A 20,119-nucleotide genomic window follows, 5' to 3' on the forward strand; every position below is an offset into this window, starting at 1 on the left:
GGCAGTTTGAATGCATTCACCTACATGAGCATTTACACTATAAAAGCAAACCAGTCTAATGGGTTTTGGATGGCTCTGGAAGGTCCTGTTTACACCTGTTATTAAGATGCATTTTGTTCGATCGGATCACAAGTAAACAATGGAGAGACATTCCTCTCCATAAACTGTTTCCTTTTTCTTTTGCTCACTGAAAAAACAACATAAATGTTGACGTAGAAATCTATTACATATTTCTATGAGAGTAATTTAAGAAAAATATGTAATTGTTTCCTATAAGACAGACGAACTTCTGCATTTATATAATTTAAACGTAAATTTCTGACAACATTTAAAGGGGTAGTTCACCCAAAAATTAAAATTGACTCACTATTTCACTCACTCTCAACTAGTTTCAAACCTTTATACGTTTCTTTCTTTTTTTTTTTGTTAAACACAAAAGAAGATATTTTGAAGAATGTTAGAAACCAGTAGAAATGGACTTCCATAGTAGGAAACACAAATACAATGGAAGTCAATAGCTACAGGTTTCCAGCTATCTTCAAAATATGTTATGCGTTCATCAGAAAAAACAAAAACAAATTTGAGACAAAGTGAATCTCAGAGAGTGATGACAGAATCTGCAGATTTGATTAAATTACACCTTTATATTAATTTAATGAATATTTAAGGACATTAAAAGTACTCAAATTGAGTGTCTTCAGGAATAGAATCACTAATTTTATGCAAGGGATCAAGTGCAAATACATGGAACTCATATGAAAGAATAAAATTGTATCTTTATATGTTGCTTTCTAATGATCATTCATTTAAATTCAATTGATCAATGATTTCATGCATTAAATTAAATGCTCACAAACGTATTTTATATCAAAGCACACTGGTTTATGGGCACAGCATGAGAGATTTAGGCAGTGTTATTATTTATAATTTAGGTATTTACAACTGAATACATTTTTGAGTATCTGACCGGCAACTTTACTTTTTTTTATTTTTTGAAAGTTTTTAACATTCAAACTAAAATTTTTAATTATTAATAGCAAAGTTTAAATCTCTTTTTCTTCACCAACTAATCTTTAAGAATGAGGTCAGTAGGCAGGGAGTAAGTGTGACTTTTCTAACATATTCCACCAAATTAGTCTACACTCGAAAGCAAATTCTATTTAGGGGAAGATCAATGTATAGATTTTTTTTTCCTTCAAACAAATCTATGCGTGTTTGGCTCTCTGAATCTCAGCCTAAAAAAAGTGCCACTTCAACTATGTCTATCATGTGATCTAAGTTTGATGTGGTCGAATGTGACTAATTGTAGTGTGCAATCACACAAGGCAGCTCCATTTGCGGTTCTTTGATAATAACCGCAAGATTGAAACTTGTACAAACATCAACATGTAAAGTACACCATTCTCTTATTGTAGTGAAGCCGTATAGTCATACGCTGACATTGAGCCGCTTTTCAGCTTTTCTTTAACCGGTCCTGTCATCGCCAAACAACAAGCAAAAGACAAAGTCCTGGCATGACTGAACAATTCGCTTTCGTATGGAAATATCCTTTATCTTTTCATTGTTTGCGCACACACAGAGCTCCCAAAGCTGGTATATCCCACTTGAATAATTTAGTGTTATTTCATTGTTATTCTCTTGCATTTTTTGTTGTGATGCATTTCCAACAGGTGCTGCCCTGCATGTTTTCCATGTTAATACTAGATATGATTAATTAATTATCATTAGGATTAGGAGTATTATTCAGTCACTTAGCAAAACAATGACATTTTAACCACCTATTTCTGTCAGAGCCATTAGTATCACTTCTTAGGAAGAGATAAAAAAAAATTTGGGATCGCAGTTTTTTGTGCTTTGTATTTATTTTTAATTGTAATATATTTAAAAATGAAATTTATTAGTGATAAAATAATATAGTTGAATAAACAAACATTTAAAAAAATCTAATTAAAGGCAAAATTTTGACTGTAAAAAAATGCTGGGGTCCACAAAATTCCTTTATGTTGTCCCAACACAAATGGATTAAGTTCATTTAATCTTTTTTACAAATTGAAGTGCATTGAACATAAAACATACAAGTTGTCCCAAAAAACCTTAAGAGTTGTGTTGTTTAAAATAAGTAGTTTAAACAAGCGGCAAAACTTATATAGCCTATTTTGTGTGTATAGTTAGGTATCTTATAGTATATGTAAGTTATGAATAGGTTTTTGTCTTATATCCAGTGTTGTGTTTGTATAAATGTGGCACCGTTGTCCTGCGAGACACAACATTTCATTCTTCTGTATGTCCACACATGTAGCGAAATGACAATAAAGCTCGACTTGACTTGACTTAAAAAGTCATTTTTTAAGTGTGTGTTGGTCCAAAAAATATAAATAAAATAAGATTAATATTATTACTTTATGTTTTGCTTAATATGCAATTTTATACACACACACGCACACACACACTATTTACATTTGTAATGTGTAAATAATAAAGCTTTAAAAATAAATGTATCATATTTGTAATAATCTATTACAATCAATTTTGTTACATTATAATTACAGAATTGTTTATCTGAATAAATAAGTTCAATATTAAATAGTAAAAAAGAGAAATCGCATTAGCTCATAAATGAATATTAACAGATATTTCATCAACTATATCACCTTTTAAATTTAACAATAATTTATTAGTAAATATTGAAAGTAACATTACAAATGAATAATAAAAATATTTGTTTATTGCTAGCTTTCATTAAGTAATTTAATCAACTAATACTAATAAATTAAACTCTATTGTAAAGCCTCACCATAATAATTATTATTTCTACTCTCATAAAGTAATTTAATTAACTAACACTAATAAATTAAACTTTATTGTAAAGCCTCACCATAATAATAACTATCTCTACTCTCATGAAGTAATTTAATTAACTAATGCTAATAAATGAAACTCTATTGTAAAGCCTCACCATAATAATAATTATTTCTACTCTCATGAAGTAATTTAATTCACTAATGCTAATAAATTAAACTTTATTGTAAAGCCTCACCATAATTATAACTATTTCTACTCTCATGAAGTAATTTAATTCACTAATGCTAATAAATGAAACTCTATTGTAAAGCCTCACCATAATAATTATTATTTCTACTCTCATAAAGTAATTTAATTAACTAACACTAATAAATTAAACTTTATTGTAAAGCCTCACCATAATAATAACTATCTCTACTCTCATGAAGTAATTTAATTAACTAATGCTAATAAATGAAACTCTATTGTAAAGCCTCACCATAATAATAATTATTTCTACTCTCATGAAGTAATTTAATTCACTAATGCTAATAAATTAAACTTTATTGTAAAGCCTCACCATAATTATAACTATTTCTACTCTCATGAAGTAATTTAATTCACTAATGCTAATAAATGAAACTCTATTGTAAAGCCTCACCATAATAATAATTATTTCTACTCTCATGAAGTAATTTAATTAACTAATGCCAATAAATGAAACTCTATTGTAAAGCCTCACCATAATAATAATTATTTCCATATTAAATAGTCATAACAGAGGAAAAAAATGTGTGAGGAAATAAAGAAAATAAAAATCAGGCCATGCAACATTAAAACTGAAGACCCCATGACTTTATTTTAAGACGATCGCAGTTCATTTCACTCTTCACGCCTGTCGTCCTTCTGTCATTTATCCTTCAGATTTATTTGGAGAACTCAAACAAGCCTTTAAATGCTCACAGACAAAAAGAGAATGTGGATGGAGGGGGAAAAAAGCACATCACTTTCTTCCTCAAACATTCCTGTAAGCAAGAACGAATAACCTACTGAAAACCGCCAAGCGCTGCTCTCAAACAAAACAGCACTTTGCTGACCCCTGTGTGTAAAAACGGGAAACCGAGCGTGTGTGTGCATGTGTTTTCTCTGCCACTCTTCCTGCCATATCCAAACAAAGTGCGGTGAGTAAAAAATGTAAACTACAATCAGAGAGTAGCAGTGATCTACCACTTTATTACAACGGGCACTGATTGAAACGCCAATCTTTAATGAACACTAGCGGCTAACGCACACACTTACGAGCTCACAAGCCTAAACTGATGGTATAATTAAATCAAGCTTGTTTATTTTTCCACATAGCAATCTTGATTGCGGCTGTCGTGGTATGACAGCAGACTTTAAATATGAAGTCCTGTGTCTGTGCTTAAAGTACTGTACTTTTTTATTCTCTGCACTGAAGCTCTATTGTGATGTTGAGCATCCTACTGTTTTCTATCATCACAGCGGATGATCCTCCTGATGGGACACCCAGAACACCTAGCTTATGGTATAATGGATGCTTGTCTGTTGGCCAGTGAGTTTCCACTTGAATTATTTAGTTCCATATTACGGCAGCTGCTGTATTTAACTGAACGTGTTCAGCGGGCGCCTGCAGGTGCTTTTCTGGATCTTTCCATCCTACTAACTTACAAAACCAACCAATGAGGCTCATGAATCATTTTAAACAAACACTGGCTCTGATGTTTTAAAATGTATCTTTTAAAGGTAACAAACGTAAAGGTGAATCGCATTCATTCGAAAGAAAGGCACTTTGTGAGCTAAATGTTTTACAACTACTACTACTACTACTACTACTAATAATAATAATAATAAATAATAATAATAATAATAAAACAGGGTTTCATCAAGTCAAATGTATAATATTTTAGACTTGTACAGCGTTAAGATTTTTTCTAGGTTTTTGCCATGTATTATCATGAGTGTAATTGTTTGGGGGGATTTTGCTGTAAAAATGTCTAACAGCTGTTGTGAACTGTAAATTGCAATAAAAAAAAACTTACATAAAATATAAGGTTTTATTGAGAAGTATTGTTGGTCACTGGACAAATGTCGGCCCAAACTGAGTAGCTTTACGTGGAGGAAGCAAATTTAGGACCTGTTTAAAACGATTTAAGACCTACAACCATACATGTTTAGACCTTACCACCACTTTAGGTTTCACCTGGTAACATTGGTGACATTTTAACGTACAGTATATTTACTAAATACTGATTTTAAGAAACTAATCCTAAACTAAAACAATATTCATATACTGAATAAAAATGCTAATTGGCACCTATAGAACTGCACACCTATAATAAACTACACAGCACCCCAATATTCAGATACAATTCAGGCAAACCTTAGCATACAACTACACATTGTAGAATCAAAAATTATACAAAATTTAATACCTTGTAAAAAAGCATTTAAGATTTTTAAATACTTTTTAAGGGCCTTAAATTTCTCTAAATTGATTTATCAACTTTTAATACTTTTTAAAACCCCACGGACACCCTGTACAACACAATATGTCCGTGAAATTAAGACTTTTTAAGGCCTAAATATTAGGTCTTTGTAATTTGAAAGACCCAGCGGACACCCTGCAAAAGCTACCATTTTGATAGAAAAAAAGCATAATTTGTTGATAGATTTTGGCTTGTTCAGTGTTTGTAACGAACACAGTGACTTTCAGACTATTGTAATTTGGACTTGAGAGTCGAAAGGTTTTTAAGACCACAATTTATCAAACATAAAGGGTACAAAATTGTGATTTAGTGTGCCAAAAATTTGCTTTGGGGCAACTTGTATATTAAACGTATATAACCAAACTCATATTAAATGTATAGATCATTTTGAGAGATGTAAACAAAAACAACGGTCCCAACACATTCCCTGTTATACATTTTGCTTCTGAGAATCCAAAATGAGCCACATATTGATAAACATGTTAAGATAGCTGTTTTAACAATAAGTTATGATTGAATTGACTCTTGTTACAGTTATGAAATAGTTTGATAACAAGCAGGAAATGGGCCAATGACATGACCACATTGAAATGGTCTATATGAAGATATTTGTATTAAAATAAAGTCTCCACTTAAATTTCCATTGCAAACACAAGGGTTCTCAAACATTGTAGTTTTTATTAATAATTAAAAGTTTGCTTTTTATATAATAAAGTACAGTATATACACACACTTTTGTCATTTCATTTGTTTTTACCTTATCTCTATAGGTTTTAGCTATTTTTATTTCAGTTTTAGTTCTTTTAAAACAACAAGAATGAAGCTAAGCAGAATTATCATCGCCTGTTGGTTACAATCCGAATCAAATCCCAGCTAAAGTCTTAACTTTCTTACTAGAAGTTCTTATTTCATATCCTGTTCCGCTTGGGAAAAGGCCACATTACCAAAGACAAATGCTTTGCGGAAGAAGTGTCATGTTTTAAAAGGAATACATTCCCCAAAAAAATGACAATTCAGTCATATTCACACTCTCATGTCATACCACAACCACATGACTTTATTTGTCTGTGAAAGAGAATGAGTAAAGGATGACAGAACTTATTTATTTCTTTTGGATTTACAAATCCTTTAATTCCTGGTCATACGATTATTCCAAAGAACTTGTTTTCTTTGTGTGGTTGAAATGTTTAACACTACAATAAAACATGACACTGTAGTTTCTCTCTTATACCCAGTTAAATACATTCAGTTGTTGTATTTAATACATCAGAGCATCATGAATAGCTGAAGAAGCTAAGTCTCTATTAATGTCTCGTACACATCCCTCAATATTATCTCATCTCATTCTGCTTTTGATCTTATTTTTATTCCGTCATCTTCCTCTCTCTCTCTCTCTCTTCCTCGCTCTCACTTTAACTGCCGCTTGTGCTTGTTTCCCATAAATTACCCTGTGGAGCACCCACACAGAAGTTCACATACACACACACACACACACAGCCCGTCCGATGGCCAACTCGCTGACTAACATCCCCCTGACCTCATCCCAGATGACTAGACATTAGGGGTGTGGGTAAAGGAACAGAGAGTGAAAGAAAGTCTTCTGTATTTGGTTAAGGCTTTTTTTTCTCTCCCTTTCCAAAGTATTACTTGGACGGGGTCATTTGTTCACCTCACAGACACTGAGAAAGAAACCAAAGTCATTATGAAAGCGTTTGCATGTGTGTGGGTCTGTCCAGAAGGAGAGTTTGAGAGCTGACAGACAAAGAGGATCTGTGTGATTGAGAAATCGAGGGGAAGCTAGAGTTCATTGAAAACGAGAGGTTTTTTTTTTTTACCTTGACGTGGCTCTGTGCTCCGAGGTTGTAGATTTCTGTGGGTTTGACTTCATTGATGATCTTCACCAAGCACGTGCTGTCGGTCAAGTCTCCATAGTGCAACTTCATGTCTATGAGAATCAATTTGATCTTCTTTTAATAACACATTGAGCAGCCTGATATAGCTTTACTGTCTACTGGAAAGATTCAAAAGCTTCAAAAGAGTTTTGTCCTCCACATCTGCTCAAGTTTAAAGAGATAGCTCACCTAAAAATGACAACTATGTCACTGTTTACTCACCTTTTGCTTGTTTCAAACCAATATGAGTTTTTTTCTGTTAAACAATAAAGAATATATTTTGAAGAAAACTGGAAACCTGTAACCATTGACTTCCATTGCAGAAATTAATATGGAAGTCAATGGTTACAGGTTTCCAGTTTTCTTCAAAATATCTTCTTTATTGTGGTTACAGGTTTGGTTATAGGTTTTCAGTTTTTTTTAAATATCTTCTTTATTGTTTAACAGAAGAAAAAATGCTTGAGGGTGAGTAAATAATGAGTAGATTTTCATTTTGGGGAGAACTATCCCTTTAAAGATTGTCACCTAAAGCGAAAACTATCAGACCCAACACAACACAAAAGTATAACTGTCTGAAATGTTCATATATTCTTTTGCTGAGGATTTAAAATTCATAGCTGCCCATCACCTGATCAACTGGAGAGAAAAGAAGGTCTGTCTCTGGATTTTTTGTGCAAAAAACACGAAAAAAAGATTGTATTCTATTTAAATTCTGTTTTTTTTAGTTCTCTGTCAAAACCAGATACAGACTGAAGACCTACTTGGATGGCAACTGTTTTACATAGGAACTAATCAGTGACATTATAGCCATTATTTAACACTCATGTCAGTGTTTGTTTTTCTTCCAATATCCAGGAGAAAGTTCTTGGTCAAGCTTAGAAATCCTTTAGTCAGTAATTTAATACCAGCCTAAATCAGCTGGATACATTGGGCACAACATAATTCTACTAGAGCAATTGATACAAGTAACAAAGAAAGCTTGTTTCAGAAAACCGAACTGAACTATGGACAGTACACATAAACGCATGCATAAATGGTCTGTTTGTAGGGTAGGTGTGTGCAGTATTTATAATTATGACAATGTACTTGTTTTAACATCTGACATTGACTTACTTTAAAAAAAAACTCACTTAGCAAACATTTACTCTAAGTAAATTCTACATTTTGCCTTTGAAGGGCAAGATTATTGTCTGCCATTTTATCTTTTGCAAAATCACAGTAATTTTGAGCAGTGATTTCTGTCATGAATCACCTTGGTCACTCCCACTCTTGTTTGTAGAGAATGAGATTACACGCTCAAAGCAAGAGTGACAGCCATTTTTAACTGCACTGCCAATGAGTCATCGCAGTATGAATAAAAACAGAAAAAAAACAATTTGTCTCCCCCCGATTAACTGCAGTCCAAATGCACGAGTTTTATCACGGAGGAGCCGTGCCAATTTTTTTTCTCTGATGTCTCCCAAAAGTAACAATTACCATCCAAATAGGGCTTAAGAACGTTTAGACTATAACCATAAAGGAAAATGTCTTATAAAAATCCATTAAAAGTACTGAATAAAGAACTTACGATCCTTAGTAGCTCCAATGCCTAGTGATATTTTACACAGATTAGAAAACATGCATGCATGCTTTACAAATGTAATAAACAGGATTATTAATATAGGCATGTGTATTAATGTGTAACTCACTTCCTTCTGTGTGCGTTTGAGGGTTGTGATAGAGGTGCTCGATCCGACCTGTGTTAAAAGAACTGGACCTGCGGAGGATACCATGAACCTGTCCAAAACACCAAGAGACCCTCAATCTCAGCAAACTGCACATTTTCAAGCAGACTTTAAACACGCTACTGTTATATAGGTTAGAGCGTTAGAAAGTAATATTGATGCAATAAGGATGCATTTAAATGCTCGTGAGTATTATAAGACATTTAAAACATTACAAACTATTTCAAATTAATGCTGTTTTTTTACCTTTTGATTTATAAAAAAAATAATTTAATAATTAAAAAAAACGAGAAAATTGTTAGACAAAATAAGTTGAAATACCTTTGTTTTTCTAAAAATTTATATTATAAGGAACAAAATGTACAGGGCACCTTTAAATGAAATGCATCCAATTTAAATTTGAATCTTATGAAAATTGGATTTAACAGACAGCGAGACAGATTTGCATTAGATAAAAGCGGGAAAGCTTTCGGACTTGTTTGTACGAAGTCTTTCAGGGTTGTGTTGATTTACCCACCTCATAACCTTTAGCCAGCAGCAACTCTGCCAGGTAGGACCCATCCTGAAACCACATAGAGGGAGAATTATATTTCGGCTTTTGAGAAACGCACACACACACATTTACGGCAAGCATTACCCAAGAGAGTATGCAGCACAATGACCATTTCTTTCTGAATTTTATGAGCCAGACCACAGTGAAAACACGCCTGCATTACACAAATAAGCAATTTTTGCACACATACATACACACTTATTCATGTTGAGATTCACCCTCATGTCATTCCATAGCTGGATGATGCACTTGATTTTACAATACATTTACTTAATATGTGCATCTCCGTAAGTAATGGTCCCACATATTAGGTGGTCTTAACTACTATTTACTCTCATCAAAAAATAAATACAACATACTTACTGTGTTCATAATGTATTGCAGAACACTTGTAAAGGCCTTGAGGTGGGATACTAGGTTAGAGACAGGTTTGGTGGTACGGGTAGGTTTAAGGGTGGGTTCAGGTGTAAGGGATGGTCAACAGTGTAATTACAAATGCAATTATGCAATGAAGATGTAATTACATGCATGTATATATACAATAAGTACACTGTAACAAATGATTAATTTCAGTGGAAGTACAAATTAGTTAAGGCCACTTAATCTAAAGCGGGACCAAAGTTGGTCATTATATAAGGTAATTACTTGGGTTAAGATTAGTTTAAGTGTAAGTTTAAGGACTGTACCTATTATTCCCCAGTTTAGGTAATGAATAAGATGTATGTATAGAATAATGAATAAGCACTGTAAAATATAGTGTTTAAAGTAGGGCACTGTTTTGCTATGACCAAATAAGAATCTTCTAAGATATATCTTTTGTGCTTAACAGATGAAAGACACTCAGAGGTTTGCGATGAAACAACAGTGAGTATATGATCACAGAATTGCCATTTTAGGGTGAATGATCTCTTTAACGCCAGAGAATCTCTTTACCAAATTGAGCTTCATACATAGTCTGCAAAGAATGCAAGAAAAACAGTCGGCTAACAAGCAAGTATAGGAGTGCCTACGGGCTACATCACACACTGCACGCCAGTGTAAAGCAGTCCTACTGAAGCAGTATTAGTATTGATAATCATTGGTATACCAGTTTAATCAACTATTACATGGTGGATAACATATTAGACAACATAATATCACAAATAGAAGTCACCAAAACAATTCATTTTTCAACAGATCAACCGATAAAGAACTAAATGTACATGTAACTTTATAAAAGATTCTTTAAATGTACAAACATAGACAACTATAGAGACAATATCAATAGAATTTGTAAATGTTTTCTTTAAAAGTTTGTCCTGATAAAAATCGTTATAAAATTAGGCAATATATTTTACAGTAGGGCTGGGCCGATAAATCGGTATCGGTATTTATTGATCGAATGATTGCATGTTCTCCCGTGTTGGCGTGGGTTTCCTCCAGGTGCTCCGGTTTCCCCCACAAGTCCAAAAACATGTGCTATAGGTGAATTGGGTAAACTATATTGTCCTTAGTGTATGTGTGTGAATGAGTGTGTATGGATGTTTCCCAGTGATGGGTTGCAGCTGGAAGGGCATCTGCTGTGTAAAACATATGCTGTAATGGTTAGCAGTTCAATCCGCTGTGGCGACCCCAGATTAATAAAGGGACTTAGATGAAAAGAAAATGAATGAATAAATGATGTTTTCTCTATGAAGCGCTATTTTTATTAAAATGTGTCTGCTGATTGCACGCCTTGGATGGAATGGCAATAAGCGTGCTTTTAGACGCGATATGTGAACGGATTCGGGTTGGGTTTATCATTGCCACCTCAGGTCAGAATAACAGCAGCAGTCAGGAGATTGTAAATAAAAAGGATGTAAGGATGTCGCCAAAGTGGCTTTTTGGTTTCTCTTCTTGTACATCCCACTGTCTGAATTTTTTTTAGCATAGGGGTAATGTAGTGATTTAACTTCACAATTGGTTGTTGTGAACTTCTGAACTTCTTTGTTGCAGTGTGCATTTGAATAATGATGGTTGGTTCCTCTACTTGAAAGCTCAGATTTGATTAATAATTTGTTTTGTTTACAGAGTTTGAGATTTACTGTATAATTATTATTTACACTTTAAAGTTTGCTTTGATTGTTTAGCATTTAAACTTTACTATTGCACACAATTTGTAACATTTTATTTATCAAGTTTAAGAGTATCTTTAACATTTATGTTTATTTTATTATAAGACATGACACAAGATATTTTTGTGTTTTTGACTATTAAAACTACTTGCCTTAGTAATGTTGGTAAATTAAAATTAAGTAGTTAAATACATTTTAAAAACCTAATATTCCTAAATGGATTGTAAAAACAAAAATTCAATAATTATCGATTCCGAATGATATGAAACATTATATAGTGATTCTTTTTTGCCACAATATTGACTTCTTAACCAGATAACTACACTGAAAATATACTATATACATAAACATCACCTTTTTGAAACAGTAAATTATATTGTATAACTGTACAGATTAACTGTACAGATGTTTGACAGCTGTACTGTCCACCCATAACACCTCAACCTTTTCTGATTTTGATGGTAATGTAATAACATGCACCTTTTTTAAGCTGTTTTCGTACAATAAATATGAAAAGCGCTACACAAATAAACTTGTATTCAATTGAATCCTTCACCCTTTAGCAAATGTTAATGTGTCAGTCTCCAGTATGAACAACCTGACACTTTAAATAAACAACTAATTCATGATTCTTGATTTAAAAGGACAACAAACTTACTGAATCCTCCAAGTGCATCACAAACACACACAAAAGAGAATTAACCAATCAAACAAGGCCATCGTATCAGTTAGTAAAATACAGAGCTCAGTTCAAGCCACCAAATCCACCTGACTATCAAAAACCATCCCATTTGTAGCCTCAAGACACATTTTAAGCTAAAACGTAAACAACCTTTGAGGCCTCTTTCATTCTTATTCTCGTCTCCTTCTCGTTCTCCCATTTTTCCCCTCTCATACTTCCCAACCGCACATTCTAGAACGTTGGAACATTCCGCCCCGGCCATGGCATTCCGCCCCCTACTTCCTGCAGGGGTGATATAGGCAAAGTCCCAAAGACCTTTGGGAAAAAATGAGAAGCTGAAGCAGCCATGTGTGTGTGTGTGTGTGTGTGTGTGTTGTGTGTGCTGGTATATAAGTACAGTACATACATCCACAGAGGAAAAGATGTGCTTAAAGATACATTTCCGTTTCCTTTTCACACCGCTCACTGGGCATTTACATACAAACCGCTCAATGTCTGACCACCTGAGGCCCTTTCTGTGTGTGTGTGTGTATTTGTGTGACAAAAGCAGTGCCAACAGCAGTGCAGACTCATAACCCTGATAAAAAGCAGCTTATCGTCACGCTGAGACTGTTGGGAAACGTTGCCTGTTTCCCGCAGATTGCGTTCATAGACAGGAAACCTAGACGGACACGACATTCCAACAAGTCTGTGCATACGAACACACCGGCCTACCATTACGCTCAATCCCTTTCTGTCAGAATTATCAACTTAAATCACTTTTTAATGCTTAATCAGCAATTGTTTTGAGTCAAACCACATGTGCGAAACATCTCAGAAATGCTGGCTAATTTGTAAAAACTTTCCATTGCAATCACAGTCATCCTGACGCGCTACATAAAGATAAATCTATAGGCCTTTTAAATCCTCTGCACGAGACACGGGCTGATTGCTAATGGCAAACTGTGGACAAATTTATGCCGAGAAAACCAGAATGGTTAGGGAAAGAATGAAGCTAATCAAATAAGCTCACTCGACTCGCCCAAGCAAAACAGTCCATGTGTCTGTGTCTCTGTCTGTGACGTATCATCTGTTTGCGTACGTACTGTGTGTCAATTTGCCTGTGTGAAAATAGGCCTGTGACCGCAGGAAAACACAGTGGTTCTCTCTTCACCCCTTCAAAGCATGAATGCAAACAAATGGCCTCTGTGTTCCCTTATGAACCACAAATAAGCGCAACAATTTGAACATAATTAAGTGAGCATCATCAAAAAGACACAAAATTAAAGTCTTCACTATTCATTTTGGTTATGGAAACTGGGTTTGAGGTAAGTGGTGTGTCCAGAAGAGCTTGATGGCGACAGACATGTGCATCAAATCAGAAGTGAAAATGCTGCATGAATTTATATTATGTGGAAAATCATTATAATCAGAGATGTCTAAACTTCAATATTTTAGTCAAATTTATTTTAGTTATACATTTTTTGTTGCTCTGTTAACCTGTAGTTTGTTTATTATTTCCACTGCAGCAGCACTGAATGCTACTTGTGGTTTTTGGTACTAATAAAAATATTTTATTTGGTTATTCATTATTTGAATATATTTTGGCATTATTGGTTTGATTTAATGTATTTTAAAGCTTTTTTTTAATATTTGTTATACGTTTTACATTAATATTATTACATTTATTTATTCATATTGTTTTGCTTTTTATTTGTTTGTTATTACTAATGCATGTGCATTTATCTTAAAAATATTTATTATTTTATTAAAGAATTTATTATATATAATGTGATTTTATAATTACATTTTTTATTATTCTTAAGATTAATCCAGCTGTTATTCATTTGATTGTTATTTTTAGAGTGATGTGTGTTTATTTTCTTATCTTAAAGTAATTATTGTTTCATTAGGTATTTTTTAACTTTATTTTACATTTAAATGTTAATATTAATCTCACTATTTTTTTATTCATGGTTTATGCTATTATAATTTCTTTAAATAGTATTTATAGGTTTGCTTCTTTTATATTACACTATTTTAATTAATTGACTCTTAATTATTTATTTATTTAATTTTTTTAACACATTTTTTCCAAACATTTTTAAAAAATCTCCTCGAACTTTTATGTGACCCCTGACCCTTTGTGGCAGGTAATATTAGTTACATTTCCGAGTTAAACTTACACTATTCCAGTATTTACAATTTGTTCATAAATTTGCAAAAAAATTGCACTATATTCTAACAGTATTCTAACTAAATGTGTATACACTTAAAATATTATGTTTGCTGTTTGCTCAAACGATTTATTTAAAAAGACATGAGTTTTGAGACAACATAATTGTTTTATGCTCAATCCACTTAAATTTCTGAAAACTAATAAGCTAACTTAATTCCTTCATGTTGCCTCAACACAAATGGTTTGTGTGGATTTTTTACAGTGTACTAATAAACTAAATTTACAATATACTACGGAATGAAGTCTAATTTTAATTTAGATCAAAAAAAAAAAATCAAGACACGTGAGAACAAATGCTAACATTATACTCCACCAACAGTATTTCATCTAAACTGCATGGGATTGGAAGCGTCTGCCAAGAACATGCATGAAAATATTCTCCGAGTGAAGGATTCGTGTGATTCCACCGCCCTCTGCTGTTCATTATCAAACTGCATTCTGACTTTCCACTTCATTTTTATACAATATGCTTGCACATCGTAACTACGTTGAAGAACTTCCTTCTTTAGTCTTTAATAATAAACACCGCAAACATTCAAGTCATGCCAAAATCTCTTGATAACATAAACTCAAGCAAACTGTAAAAGCCGGTCTTTCCTGTATAATCAAAAAGCTTAATTATTAATATTAACCCTCTTTATGACACGCAATCTCCAACGTCATGTCCACGTCAGCAGTCACATTCTAATGTTGAATTAAAATGACGTTAAACTACCTACTGACTGCGTGGGCTTCTTTCAAAATGTTTCAAATTTTGAAAAACTGTCTTTTAAAACATTTGTTTGACCTAAAATTACAAATATCAACATAATGCCAATAACATCAATACACCAAATTTTGGTGCCTACTTTTTTTAATTGAATGAACTAATCTTTTCTAGTCATCGCAACTCATCGCCGTGTACAAACTGAAATATTTTAGTTCAAACATGATGTTTTTTAAATGACATAAGAACATTTGTTGTCACCAATAATTATTTGTCATAATACTTTTCGACAGTCAATGCTTAATAATATTTGGAAGAATAACTCAATAAAAACAACAAAAACAACTGCTATTCTGACCACTTGTCATTTTCTAAAATAAAGCTAAATATTAAACAAATCCATAATTAATAAATCGTATAAACGCACACATATCCACAATACAAATTAACAAAAAATAGTTGAAACACAAGTGAACAAAAAAATCCAGTCTGTCTTTCATCTGCTAAAATAGTAACAACTGGCAAATAAAGGCAAGGCAGGATTAATGCTTCCTCAGAAGACTACACACAAATCCATTTAGTCTATAGTACCACACACAATAGTGTCTGATAGAGTTCCAAGGGATAGGCTGTGTATGCTCTGATCATTTTAATAATTCATATTTACACAATCTAACTACGCTCAAATTTCCTTGATTATTCTTTTTCCTGGCCAGAATAAAGCTTTTATGCCACAAGAATTTGTCAATTGGCTTGAGCAAAGATATTTTAGCAATACCCTTTAATTATAAAAATCAAACATGGCGTTCAGCAACAAACAACCACTAATAAATGGAATAATTTTGCCTTATTAAATATGTCTATGCATTTTATACAGTATATATTTCGTTCAGTTTGTAAAATTATAAATATATTGATTATTTAAGAACGGGGTAAAACATTACAAATTACAACAGTTTTGTAAATACCTCAGTTTTTGTTTTATTTTTGTTATAGCTTTATTCTTTTGGTTAACTGAAAAATTACATAATCACACATAAGAATAAAATTTGTCTCAGGTAATCATGTACAATAGACAAGGAAATACAAGTAAACGCTACATTACACTGATTACATTTCAGGATTTGAAAAATGACACCATTTCAGGTTTCTTGCAATTACTGGACGTGACATGTCTACAATGTCTATTTAAGTTTTATTCATGCATCAAAAGAATGACTACTGTTTAAAACTAGAAGCTCATTAAGTTTTAAAATAACAAAGCATTTATTTAGTCCATGTTGTGAATTCAAAAAAGATATTTTAATCTGGGCCTGGTTGCATAAAAGCATTTAAACTATTTAAAAAAACTTATTTATAAGGTTACCATTCTAAAAAATGATTAGTTGACTTTACTTATAATAAGTGAGTAAAGACGTTGCCTTAAATTGTTGAAGTAAATGAATTTGTGCATAGTTAAAAATAAAAATGAAGTTAAAGCAACTCAATAGTTGCAAGTTACATTGTGTTTACTCACTTTTTTAAGTAAAGTCAACTAGTCGCTTTTAAGGCAATGGGTTTACTTCCTTTTTTAAGTAAAGTAAATAATTACTTTTTTACAATGCACGCTTGCTTCATAATATTCTGATTAAAAGCATATGCTCTGCTGTGACTGTTCTTTTTTTTTTTGGTACCTTTCAGGACTTTGCAGTTGCTATACAAGATCAGAGAGCTCTTGGGTTTAATCTAATTTGTGTTCCATATGAACGAAGGGGTTTAAAATGACTATTTAATTAAAACTATAATATAAAATTATTTAATAACATAGTTTTCATTTATAAGCATCATAACAAAATCCTTAGCAACCTATCATCATTTCACCTTACTAAATTAAAGGGACCAAAACAGCTCGCTCAAATGATATAAAATGATATATAATAAAGCAATCATTAAATTGTTCCAAAGTTAATGCAATACAATTTGATCAAATGAGTTATTGATGGGTTAAAGCAATTTTTAAAAAAAAGCAGTCATTTAAAGGATAACTTTTATTTGCGTGTCCAGTTGGGTTTATTTATTTTAGTATTTTTTGTTTGTTTTTTCTGATATTTTACTCTCCATATAGCAGAAAAACAGTAATAAACATTTGAAGTGGATCCTAGGCCCACAGAAAATCTGTGAGCGCAGAAATCAGCAGATTTCTTAGCTCATATTAGAGTTTATTTAATTATGTAGATGTGTGCACATATATATTTATTCAGTTTTTATATTAAGTTTAGTAATATTTTTGAATAATATGCATATCTTCACGATTTAATTACAATTCAGCTTGTGAAATTTTCTGTCTTTTAGTAGATATATTATATGACAGACTTGCTTTGTTTACCAAACAAGTGGATCTAACTGGATTTGCATTGTAAACCTTAAATAAATCTTAAAAAGTTCTTACTTTTTATTATGTGTTTTCAGTTTTTAGTCTTCTACTACACTCTCTAAATCATCTAAATCTGCAGATTTTTTACAAACTTCTGCGCAGAAATAGCAAACATTGTCCACAGATTCTGTCTGCCTCTATGACCTTTCATTGAAGTTGTTGTAAAGCTGAAACAACACCTATTCTTTTTTAGGACAATTTTAAGCAACTTCTTTTTGATCCATACAACTACAAATGTTGATCCACTTCAAATGTTGTATATTAATACTGTGGTTATCGCAAAGGTTGGTTTTGTGGTTTGTTAAATTCTATTTACCCATGCCACAAACTACAAGGAAATGCTAAGTATAGACACTTAGGTAAGGTTGAGGGTTAAGATGTTTGTTGCTCTTAATGAAACCCTCAGGGACTGTTTCTCCCATCAGAGATACACAAAATACAATTACTGAGAAGGTTTTATACAACCGGGCCCTGTACCTAAAATGTTTACAACAAATTTGTGTACCATTACACCCCCATAAAAGAAAACACTGTTTTAATGATGTTCTTATAAGGTCCAGAAAGTCTATTGAGAACAAACTGGATGGAACTGGACAAGCTCGTTATTCAAACATACCAAGTTACACCTAAAAACCTGAATACTCATTATCATTGTCTGCCATTTTCAACATACACCCATGATTGTGATCTTGGCTGAACAAGACTTGTGCACATGATTAAAACCTAAAAATTTATCTATTTGAAATCTATTCTTAGCCAGCAGCACTACACAAAACCATTTCCTGCTACCTGCTAAGAGCATTGTGAAGATTTAGGGATTAAATTTGTGTCATAATTCTCCTATTACAAAGTTCACTGTGGTTCATTGTAAAAGGGAATGGGTGGGGAGAGAAAACCAACAAGACAACAATTAAAGAGCTCACGTAAGACTCTTTTCTGTACACGGCAATTGTTGCTAACCTTAGGCAACGTGTCAACATTATAGATACTACTGGGTGTATTTTTTTTTTGTCAAATATAAATTTCAGCCCTCTCTTGTGCAAAAACAACTCATCTCTTTTCTGATGGTTTGTTTATCAGCATGCAGGGACAAACTGTAACTCATATGAGACCAACAGCAAGCTACAATGATCAAATCTGTTTAACACTCCGTAAATTAGCAGTTTTTTGTTTTGTGTTTCATGTTTTTACTTCAAATTTTCCCCCATTTATTTATGCTTTTGATTGCATTTTGGGATCTTAATCTTTCCTCCACCAATTTTTTACCTTGAAAAGTTAGAAAAAGTGATATTTTTAATGGTTTAAAGTAATATATAGTCTGGGTTAATGTTCAATATTATGCTACAAAAACCTTGTAATAAACTGCCAGTACTTTTTTCTGTTACTTTACAGATTAATTTCTCTATATACTATTTCTTACATATTATATGATTTCAAAGTAAATGTCAATAAAAGCCACTTTGTTAAACTGTATTGAATTTTCAACATCACAAGTTGACAGAACAGAGATCAAGGTCCCATAATGCAGTTCACAACCATAAATAAACAGAAAACACTTGTATTTTTTACAGCCTAGTCATACAAAGTCAAGTCCAGGGTTTCTGCAGGTTTCTTCAAATCAAATTGAACTTTTTAAGACTCTTTTAAGATTATTATGAATGAAAGTTTAGACTTATGCAGGGCTAAACACTAAGGATTTTTTCTAATAGTCCAATTACTTGTGTAAAAAGTTTTTCTATTATTGGAAGATCATGTAAAGGGATGTAATGCTTTAGTTTTCTTTCCCTGAGTAGGAATTTAATTTGGAGAATTTGCTGTAAAAATGTCTAACAGTTGTTGTGAATTGTATCTCTTTGCAATGACAACTTAATTATATTTAAAAACAAAAAGGTTTTCTGATGGATTATTGGTGATTGGGTGTCAGCCGATTGGGTAGCTTTACTTGGACATTTAAGAATTTTTTTTAATGATTTAAGACCAACAACACTACATTTCAGTGTATTTAAGACTTTAAGTGCTAAAATTTTGTTTTTGAAAAGTAAAACATTTTAAGACTTTTTAAGACCTCGCAGACAGGCGATGCGGTGGCGCAGTAGGTAGTGCTGTCGCTTCACAGCAAGAAGGTCGCTGGTTCGAGCCTCAGCTGGTACAGTTGGCGTTTCTGTGTGGAGTTTGCATGTTCTCCCCGCGTTCACGTGGGTTTCCTCCGGGTGCTCTGGTTTCCCCCACAGTCCAAAGACATGTGGTACAGGTGAATTGGGTAGGCTAAACTGTCCGTAGTGTACGAGTGTGAATGAGTGTGTATGGATGTTTCCCAGAGATGGGTTGCAGCTGGAAGGGCATCCGCTTTGTAAAATATGTGCTGGATAAGTTAGTGGTTCAGTCCGCTGTGGCAACCCCGGATTAATAAAGGGACTAAGCCAAAAAGAAAGTAAATGAATAAGGACCTTGCAGACACCCTGAAGTCCTACCCTATTTTTTCTTGTTTGAAAAGCCATTTCACAAGGACATACCAACACAATCTCAATGGAGAAGTGTAAATAATTACTG

General features: G+C 32.8%; 1 protein-coding gene across 2 annotated transcripts in view; it reads right to left on the reverse strand.

The window, feature by feature from the left end:
- The window catches only part of gmds (GDP-mannose 4,6-dehydratase), a 115,957-nt gene that overhangs the window by 93,420 nt on the left and 2,418 nt on the right, over window positions 1-20,119 (reverse strand). The window contains exons 2-5 of one of the 2 annotated variants that reach the window (XM_056445253.1): window positions 9,422-9,466; window positions 8,869-8,956; window positions 8,748-8,768; window positions 7,124-7,233 (exon numbers count right to left, since the gene is read on the reverse strand). In XM_056445253.1, the coding sequence (XP_056301228.1) occupies window positions 7,124-7,233; window positions 8,748-8,768; window positions 8,869-8,956; window positions 9,422-9,466 (264 nt within the window). The remainder of the gene's footprint in view (window positions 1-7,123; window positions 7,234-8,747; window positions 8,769-8,868; window positions 8,957-9,421; window positions 9,467-20,119) is intronic. The other variant, XM_056445254.1, reaches the window with a different exon arrangement.

Source organism: Danio aesculapii, chromosome 20 (assembly GCF_903798145.1).
Source record: "Danio aesculapii chromosome 20, fDanAes4.1, whole genome shotgun sequence".
Lineage (NCBI taxonomy): Eukaryota > Metazoa > Chordata > Actinopteri > Cypriniformes > Danionidae > Danio > Danio aesculapii.